General features: G+C 42.6%; 3 protein-coding genes and 1 long non-coding RNA gene across 4 annotated transcripts; 1 reads left to right on the top strand and 3 right to left on the bottom strand.

The window, feature by feature from the left end:
• Nucleotides 1-6: 6 nt before the first annotated feature.
• LOC128268434 (NFU1 iron-sulfur cluster scaffold homolog, mitochondrial-like) lies at nucleotides 7-1,034 on the bottom strand. The gene is made up of 2 exons (XM_053005528.1): nucleotides 861-1,034; nucleotides 7-788 (listed from the first exon to the last, which is right to left on the bottom strand). Exons 1-2 carry the CDS (start codon nucleotides 935-937, stop codon nucleotides 35-37), a joined length of 831 nt encoding a protein of 276 aa, XP_052861488.1. The 5' UTR covers nucleotides 938-1,034; the 3' UTR covers nucleotides 7-34.
• A 674-nt stretch (nucleotides 1,035-1,708) lies between these two features.
• On the bottom strand, nucleotides 1,709-4,165 carry LOC128269472 (protein halfway; the record flags this gene model as incomplete). Its single annotated transcript, XM_053006948.1, has 3 exons — nucleotides 1,709-3,040; nucleotides 3,120-3,456; nucleotides 3,525-4,165. Coding segments are annotated over 3 exons (1,521 nt in total), but the record flags the coding sequence as incomplete, so codon positions are not given.
• A 55-nt stretch (nucleotides 4,166-4,220) lies between these two features.
• LOC128271393 (uncharacterized) lies at nucleotides 4,221-6,001 on the bottom strand. The gene is made up of 3 exons (XR_008269218.1): nucleotides 5,890-6,001; nucleotides 5,645-5,810; nucleotides 4,221-4,561 (listed from the first exon to the last, which is right to left on the bottom strand). It is a non-coding gene; the product is annotated as an uncharacterized LOC128271393 (long non-coding RNA).
• Nucleotides 6,002-7,626: 1,625 nt separating this feature from the next.
• On the top strand, nucleotides 7,627-9,303 carry LOC128269464 (XK-related protein 6). The gene has a single exon (XM_053006935.1). The coding sequence runs from the start codon at nucleotides 7,627-7,629 to the stop codon at nucleotides 8,824-8,826; it is 1,200 nt and encodes a 399-aa protein (XP_052862895.1). The 3' UTR covers nucleotides 8,827-9,303.
• The last annotated feature ends 287 nt before the right edge of the window (nucleotides 9,304-9,590 follow it).

The raw sequence follows: 9,590 nt of genomic DNA, 5'->3' as shown, positions 1-9,590 counted from the left end.
AAGAAACAATAAATCACAATCTTAAGTACATCTTTTAAACCTTTTCACGTGTCTTGTCATCTTTTTGGCGAATCTGTTTCTCGAGTCGCGTGAATTCTTTCTCCGTTATTTCATCTACATCGTCAGTCACTTGCTCGACGGATACCACCTCGGGGATGTAAAACTGCAGCATATTCTGCACACCATTTTTCAGGGTCACAATCGAGCTTGGACATGAAGAGCAGGATCCTTGCATTTTAAGCTTCACCACACCGTCTTCGAAGGCCATAAAGATAATATCGCCACCATCTTCTTGCACCGTGGGCCGAATTCGTGTATCGAGCAGTTCCTTTATCATTTGTACGGTTTCGTCATCGTCGTCATTGATCTGTGTACTGGTGTTGGGCTGTGCATCCTTCACCACCGGTAAACCACTAGCAAAAAAGTCCATTATCACAGCGAATGCTTCGGGCTTAATAACGCGCCATTCGGCATCCTCTTGCTTTGATATTGTAACAAAGTCGCTGCCAAAGAACACCGAACGCACACCTTCAATTCGAAAGAGAAGTTTGGCCAGGGGACTACCTTGAGCCGATGTAACGTTTGGAAAATCCATTGTTTGGCCTATCTCAAGAACCGTAACACCAGGAAGAAATTTCAAACTATCAGGGTTCGGTGTGTCTTGTGTTTGTATAAACATGGATCGTTTCCAAATGTGCTGCAACCAGGTACGCTTGGACAGACCAGCCTTTAGTTTCCCATTGTTTTCAGATGCGACCGACCTAAAGCCATGCTGCATCGTACTAGAACTGCAAATAAAACCAGATTGCTTACAGATTCTACATAAGATTGAAATAGCTTACAAATGCACTGATATTTACTATAGCATTGATGTGCTGTGCCGCAGGATAACCATAGGGTTTATTGTATTTCTCAACATGACTATTTTCACAAACATTCACCAGTAGTAAACGAGGCTGTAGTGCTGCAAATCGACCCGATTGATCTTATCTGTCCAAGATCCGATCTTGCATACCGTCGTAGAACGTTTCCAAAATAAACCATAAAACACGCAATAGCGCAAGTGGAAAAGGTTTGACGTCTTCGGTTCGTTTCTAACTGTGATGCCACACGGTGCATAACAGCAGATATAACAGCCTCTTATAAAAATTTTGAAAGTACAGCGACCAGGTGTTAAAAGCGTTGTGGCTCAGCAGACCGTATAACACGACGTTATACAGGGCGCATAACAGATTTGACACTAAGTTACGTGTTACAGTTATGCACCGTGTGGCATCACAGTAAAAGCGAGCGTAATCCTTACCCAGTTTATTCCACCAATTTTACCATTTACCATTTTCTATATTACCGTTATTTGTTTAGCATTAGTTGGTTAGTTTACAATACTTCAATGTTTCTACCATTTGAGTTTCTGAAAGGAAACATTTAATTTTTTACGGGCGGGATTGTTTGCCCCGCGCCAACCCCCCTGTCACGCCGGTATCGGGAATCGAAACCATGGCCGGTTGAGTGACAACCGATCCCGGGATTCGAACCCAGGCCAGCTGCGCTGACAGCGAAGAGCGGTACCGACTGCTCTTTCAGCGGGGTCAACGTCAACGTGTATCTGTTCTCGATTTTTCAAAAAAGTTGTTGTTCAGCAAAGCACACATGTTTGTCAATAAAACAAAAATCAATACAATTGTCTTCGTTTGTTCAGTACATTCTTCTTTTATTCCGCATATTGAAAAGTCTTAGTCTAATAAAACCAGTACAGCAGGCTGCTAGATTCGTATCAAGGTGCCAAACGCAGAGCAAACGAAATTTAAATATTGATAACAAATTTAGCCTCAATACTTAGCCTAATCGAATTGTTCGAACGGTAAAGTATCAATTGTAAATAAATTCGTAAGTATGAAATATATGAAGTTTGTGTTTAAGTTTAAAAAAATCTACTTAAAGCCGGGCAGAATTGTAGTGCTCATAAATTCATTTTGAAATTACACATTGAAATGGACTCGTTCATTGTTCTCGTTCAATTCATTGTAAATCTGCTATACACCAATATATCTAGAGAAGGCTCTTCCCATATGTCCCATTTCATAATTGTTATACTAGCGGAGTGTTTTCACAAAGGACACCGCCAACCAAAACATCACATCGTTTTTGCTTGTGGAACCTTTTTTGTCTTTTGAAAGCGTATTTAGCCACTTTAATATCACTGAATAAATTAAATAAAGCAACGTTAGTTAAACATGCAGTACATAAGTATCAAATTAAATATTTAGTGAGCAAGTGAAAAACTTTCAGCAAAACATAGTTCAACTCAACGTTGTCTACCACACGAGAATTCTTACGTTAGACACCTACTAGCTACTCTTGCATTCTAGCATTCTACGCTTCGATCGTGTTTACTGGAGAACATTATTATTCATTACAGTACACACGTTCTTTCAAGATGGCCGTAGTAGCTTCTTGCAGAGTAATTGCATTTCCTCTACCATTGTAAGTTTGATCTCTATTCACACAAACAATCACACGGTAATTTTGGCATCTTGTTAGCTGGCCACGGTAAATAACCTGCCGTCTTGAAAACCCAATAGTCGTATGACACTTTGCAGACAAGTGCTATCAGGAGAATGATTTCCGAGGCGATCAGATAGTATATGTAATCAGTCCAGTCATGTTGAGATTGGCATAATTTACTCTCCTGTATCGTTACCAGCTGCTGTAGATTGGTGTTACCATCGCAAAAGATATTCTCGTGGTCAGGTACTTGCGTCTTTCGGCTAAGTAGCCAGTTTTTGAACCCTTTCGCGGCATTGCAGTCACATATCATCGGGTTACCCTCGAGGAAAATATACGAACCAAGGTCGAGCGATTTGGTGAAGATATACGATTGTACCGTCTTCAGCTTGTTGCGACGAATAGAAAACAGCGTAAACCGCGAGATGAAGTCCATCCCCTCAAGGTCGCTCAATGAGCTGATTTGATTGTTGTCGGCATGCAGCCGTAACAGCGATTCGTAGGGCGGAGTATTCAATGCTTCTAAATTTGTAATCTAAACAATAATGTTCAAAACAATGAAAAATAATTATTCACAAGACGTGAATTTCATCTAGTCAAGTACCGGCACTTACATTGTTGTTCGATATGTTCAACGTTACCGTCCCAGCTGGTAGTTTCTCGGGGAATTTCGCCAACCCCAGGCTGCTACAGTCTACACGTATCGTTATCGTCTTCCGTTCGGTATTATTGAGATCGAAGTTAAGACGATCCAGTTCGCAGGTGCAGTTTTCCGGACACTCATCTTGCACTCGTTGGATCGTCTCTAGTTGATGCAGGGGTAGCGTGTCAGTTGAATTAAACCAGTTAAAGGTTCGATTCGTTAGGCAGAACGTTGATTCTGGATCCTTGAACTTTACCCCGCTCTTGAGCGACTCCAGCAGGGACTTGCATAACATGCCCACGTTGCCGCTAAAAATGTTTCAAGTAAACCATGTTCAACAGTTTATACCCGGTTTTAGCCCGCATTGTATACTTACCGTATGTCGAGCCGGAATTTTCCGTTGGTCGACGGTATGGTGGAAAGGTTATTGTACGACAGATCTAGCATGGTAAGGTTCCGCAGCTCACGGAAGGCTCGGGGTTCGATTTCGCTTATATTGTTGTTCGAAATGTTCACACAAACCGGGGCTGAGAAGCGCGCGAACGACGTGCTAATGCGTTGTATTGATCCGTCGGTGATGGCCAATGAGAGCAGCGTCTTAATGTAGCGGTTCGATACGTTCAAAGCTAATTCACGCACAGTAACGTTTCGCATGTGCAAGTACTTCCAGTTCGGCGTTTCCGCTGCATTTGTCGCACACGCAATCGCTCTATTGATGTCGGTAACGTTGCAGCAATACAGGGCACCCGGTATAAACGGATCAACGACACATTCACAGTCGCCTCTTCGTTCATTGCATTGCGACGGGGATGCATGGTAGCATTCGATCGCTGGTGCAACAACCGCTCTGGGTGAAGTGGAATTGATCGACAGTGCGATAGGCGCTACCGGCCACTGAGCACTGAACGATGCTGTTGACGTATGGAAGATTGGACTTGCAGTGGTACTTGTTGTACTACTACTTGTGGTGAGAATAGTGGTAGCCGATACCATTGTATTGTTGCCACTACCGGATGAAACGGTGACTGGATTACTTTCATTGCTTCGTGACAATATAGTTGGTACAGTACTAACTACCGCAGAGGAATTGCCAACGGCAGGCAATTTTACTGTGTTTAAGTTGCTTGATCCATGTGCCACACTGTACGCAGGCAGGTGGCTTCCTGTCCAATTCGAGCTTGAGTTAGCTTCGATATTGTACTCAGTCACATTTAATAGATGCACGTCTTGTGCGTCAGCTGCGGTCGATGTGTCGTTTGGTGCAGGGTGTAACGCCGGAAAGTCTGTGTTCTGTAGAACGTTCGAGCCGGCAACATTATCATCCACGATTCGACCAACTGCCAGCGGCAACGCTACGGCGGCTACCAGAAATACCAGTTCAGGTATTTTGTGGCGCTTCGTGACACTCAATCGCTATATTTTCAAATAAGAGAACATAGTAACGATTATAGCCCAATAAACAGGCGGCGTTGAATAATAAAGAGGGATAGTGTCGCTGGTTTAGCTAGTTAGTAATTTATAGTTAATTCAAATACCTTATACCCTAAAGTGCATTAGCGCACAACTTTGATACTTATCTATTGCAAATTAAACATGTACCAAATCGCCCGTCTTCATAGAAAACAGACGGATGTTTGGTAACGAAGTTTCTCTTGAAATTTACTGTTGGTTACGACATTTTTCTTGAGATGGAAACTTATGCCTGTTTCGCTTAGTGTTTGTCCCTGGTGAGATTAAAATGGAGCTGAAATGTTTGATGTACAATAGTTCTATTTACAAAGCAGCCAAGAATAGAGCTTCTTTTCTCTTCAAGACAGTAGATAGGTTTGTTTGGATAAGTGTATTGTCGAAAACGCTAATAGGAATGCTATGTTTACTCTTCCATTCCTAGCTAGTGCTGTCCCGATAAGCTTGGTCTGGTTGGAATCGCTTTTTGGTGCCGCTCCATACCTAAAGGGTAGGACCGCACACGCCTTTGTTTAACATTCAATTAGCGTGAAACCCGACAACCGGCGAAAGAACATGATTACGATAAAACCTAGCAATAAATTAGTGCTTGAATTGAATAGCTAGGAGTGCTTCTTGTTGTTGGTCTTAACTTTTGTAGAAATTGTAGAAAAGTTTATCCAATTGCAGACTATCATCTGTTAGTTTAAAATATTGATTACATACTTTAACCAAACGCAAATATAGCTTTAAATTCAAAACCTCTATAGTTCAATAAAAAAGATGATGTTAACGTAAAATCTAATTGCAGTCTGGCAATTGCTGCCAGAAAACTAAGCCTATACGAATTATAGTTGCACACCATTACCGGAACAGTGTGTCGCCCACAAACCGTATCATGCTATTTACTTTGTTTTTATGTGTTATGTTTTATGTTTTTGTTTGAGCGGTGTTCGAACAAATAAGAGGATACGCAATTTAGTTTACATCAAAGAAAAAGGGACGCATGTTATGACATATTATTTCCCACACAATACTTATTTATCTTACCGTTATCATCGTTGTGGTGAAATTTTGATAAGTTGAACGGTGTGTTCCGATGCAGATCAAGTGTATGACGAAATAGAACGGTAACAGGTTTTGCTTTGCATTCTCTAACAACGCACTGTATCCCTGGCTGAGAGACCTATCGCAATTATACCACACAGAATGTTAACTACGGAGAAAGAAGGAGTTGATAAGGGCTCTTTAATATCAACAAGAATATCTCGCGGACTTTTCTATTCACTTTATACCGAAAATGATCTGTCTTTCCAGATTAATGACGCACTAGCACAAATAGAAGCAAAGTTCCCTCAACTGTTAAAAACGCATTCGTTGACGACGAGGGTGATGTGTGGAAGAATAAAATCACTTTAGGAAAACAGAACAACCTGCTTCGATTGGATTTGACAGATTGTGTATGGTGCGCCACTCCAACACACTCGCGACAGACGCACATTAAGACGATCGGTCACATACTTACTTGTTGCGCTGCTGAATGGTGCTCTGCGCCGCTCTGTCTAGACACTCAAGTTCGGAGGACACTGGATTAAAGCGAAAAATAATTCAAATATGCTCAAGTCAATACGCGGAACACGGCTGATCCTCGTAATCGGCTGCGATTAGCACTATCACTCAACACACTCACAAATACAAGGTCCCCTAAACGCTTATCGAATACATCCCAGAGGGAGTATTATGCACTTTATTATCAAACCTAAATATTGCTACACGGTGCTGTGCAGCACAAAATAGTCGGAGAGAACGTGTAGATGTACCTTCAGTGTGCAGGTTCACAGAACGAATGAATCGACTAATGAATGAAACGACTAAGGACGACGCCGGCAGGAAATCATTTGATCCTGCGCTGATGGTTGCCCCTTTCGGTCGCTCAGGAAAAGATAAGAAGATTGGCAACCGTTTAGTTTTGTTCGACAAAAACAACTTGTGTTTATGCTTGATTTGCGGGAGTATGGGTGAATAGAGTAATATTAGCATTATTCAAGCTTTAATTCCTAGAGAATTATGTTGATAATAATTTCGAGCGTTATTCGTATATGTCCGATTCGAACTTGAAAGCTCATTTCACCAATACCATCTACCAACAGATTGATTTGCCGTTTTTACCAAACTCGCATAAAAGCTCATTGGTAATAATCGGTAACCACTCTGCTGTAAAAGATCGATGCTAACGCAGCAAACCCAAAACCAAACTGAAGCCTATTACCAGCCTGTTGTATTTAACTTCATTTTTCTTCCGTTAAAACATAGTCGAAATAATTAACCCAGAACTTAACGTCCATTTCGCTTTAGACGCTTCAAATTTTAGCATTTTCTTAAATATATTCGGTTTGTCAGTGTGAAGCACTCGAAATCAGATGCGATCGCAACAATACCCGAACCCGAATCGAGCAGTGAAAGGTACTCAAAATTGAGAGTCGAATCCTGTACAAATGGCAGCTGTCATTTGTGAGTGCTATGCTGTTTACGAAGGTCTCTGTATTTTCAGGTTATATCGATAGTTTTACGGTGTGGTGTTAGGTAAAAAGCCATTATCCTTTTTCAGGAACTGCGTTGGAATGTAAACAAATGCTATCGTAACCAACTAACATTACTGCATGGCCGTGGCAACTGTATATAAAAGATGAAGCGCATGCGCTGCTGCAAAATGACAGGACGGTTACTACACACCAAGCAGTTCCGTTGATGAGGACGAAAACAGTTGGTAAAATTTCGCTAACGAACCTGGCCCAAGCCAGCCAGCTCGTGGTGTTACCTGTACGTTAGAGTAGCCTTAACTACCCCCACTGGTTTGTTTATGTTTCAGATCTCCTTCAATCTGTTGCATTGCTTTGCGGTACAATGCTGTGTCGCCACGGTGCGTTTTAATCGTAACGAAGTACTTCGAAGTGAAACAAGCCACCGGGAGACTGTTGACAAAGCATTCTGTGCGTCGAACGTGCTGTGATTTGGTCGCTGAACAACACACGATGAATTCGGCCGTGCCCCTCGAAAACCCTGACCAGTCGCTGACTGATGGCTCAAAGTTGACGACGATGGTGAACCAGCAGCTAACATTCCTCACTCGTACCGACGAGCCGGGATACAATGTGGAACGCTCGGACATCCTGCTGACGGCGGTTTCGATATTAATGCGGCTGGCAAGCTTAGCCTTAACCGTGATGCTGTCGTACCAGTACTACAAAACCGAACGGCTAAACTACTTCGCCCTGACCCTGGCTGCCCTTATAGTGCCCGCTATCATCACGGCATTGCTGAATCTATTAATGTACTTGGAGGATACGCGCCTTAAACGGTGTGCAACGCAACCTTGTCACAGCATCTTACTGTGCGTCGTGTTGATGCCATTTTTGTGTCGTTACTTGCGGTCGTTCCGACTATCGCACGCATGCTATCAAGCCAAAGCCCAAGGAGATCAACTAGAACAGAAACGCCTGTACGAACAGCTGGTGCAAGAAGACAACGACGTAGCGCTTCTCAGGATCTTCGAATGCTTGTTGGAGGTAACCACGCAAAAGATCCTACAGCTAACCATTGTGCTCTCTACCGGTCCTATCACGTTGCTGCAAATGTTGTCAATTATCAGTGCTATGGGCAGCATTGCCTGGTGCATGGCGTCCCACTATCGGTGTGTCCGATTTGCGCGGCCCGACAAACGTCACATTCCGTGGTCCGGTACTATTGTACAAATCGCCTGGCAGTTCTCGGTAACGGTCGCCCGAGTCTTGGCGATTGCAACCGTAGCCAGTGTGTTTCCTCTCTACACTGGGTTGGCGTGCGGCTGCCATGCCCTCCTTATGGCTCTCTGGATATTTTTCTACGAGCGTCCCTGCTTCTGCGGCGACTCTACTGGCCAGCGTCTGTTTCTATCCAGCGCCTTCGGCCTGGTGTACATTTTCAACTACATTCCGTTGCACGAGGGCCCTACGAGACTGCGATACAGTTTATTCTACTCGCTATGCTTTGCGGAAACCATTGCCTGTGCAGTGCTGTATGCTCTGTTCGTGCGCCACCCAACGATACGCCAGTCGGCGTTCTGCACCGCAGTACTGTGTGGCTTTCCAACAGCAACGTTCATGATTGGCATCAGCCTGATGTTATTCTTCTACACATACTGCCATCCGAACATTACCTCCCGGCAACAGGATACGGATGTGGTAGCGGAGTGAAGAATTTAGACATAGACAAAGCATAAAGCCAAACAAACATTATTCAGAGGCGTTTTTATCGAAGACTGATCAACGATAGATTTAAAGAAATTTTGTGGACATACAACTTTTGCTATTACGTAGCCATAGTGTGAGTGCGATTATCAATGCATATCGGAGAATTAAGCCATTGCAGGTCAAATGTACACAAATCTTAAACAGCATAGAACAAATATGAGCTCCGTTTGGCGTTCAACGAAACTTATGTAGGATAGGGTAGGATGTTTGTGGTTTTTTAATTATCTGTTAGAACGTGCAGAACCATACTTTAATCGTCAGCAGACAATTTGATGCGGACCATGATGAAGGATTTGAGCTAACCAGTTCCCATAGGATCCGATTGATCCATACTGCCCGAGACGAATGATCTGCGGACAAAACACAATGCGTGTTGTGTCATTTTTCATTACTAAAAAACTGTGCAAGGAAAGTAGGCCGCTCGCCACGAAGGACGGAATCTATTCCAAATGCTTTTAGGCAGCACAAGGTATTAGAATATTTTCATTATTAATGCATTTGATAAATAAATAAGAATTGTTGAAATTAAGATAAATTCGTTTTAAATAAATGTTTTGTTGAAAGAAGTTATATCAATTTTAACTCTTTATTTCTTATATGCTTTTCCTGTGTAAATCTCTACGGAAAGATGAGTCCAATCTATAAATGTCCTCAAGAGAAAGTTTCTGAAATTCATTAATTGATCAATGATTTGTTTTCTATGTTGG

The sequence above is a fragment of the Anopheles cruzii genome, chromosome X, assembly GCF_943734635.1.
Source record: "Anopheles cruzii chromosome X, idAnoCruzAS_RS32_06, whole genome shotgun sequence".
NCBI classification, from domain to species: domain Eukaryota; kingdom Metazoa; phylum Arthropoda; class Insecta; order Diptera; family Culicidae; genus Anopheles; species Anopheles cruzii.
This window is presented reverse-complemented; position numbering and strand designations above follow the sequence as displayed.

Bases quoted from the DNA above. Each gene is read 5' to 3' on its own strand.
- LOC128269464 (XM_053006935.1), top strand. From the start codon at position 7,627: ATGAATTCGGCCGTGCCCCTCGAAAACCCTGACCAGTCGCTGACTGAT.
- LOC128268434 (XM_053005528.1), bottom strand. From the start codon at position 937: ATGTTTGTGAAAATAGTCATGTTGAGAAATACAATAAACCCTATGGTT. The intron at 789-860 runs GTAAATATCAGT...TTTTATTTGCAG, and splicing joins CACAGCACATCAATGCTATA to TTCTAGTACGATGCAGCATG.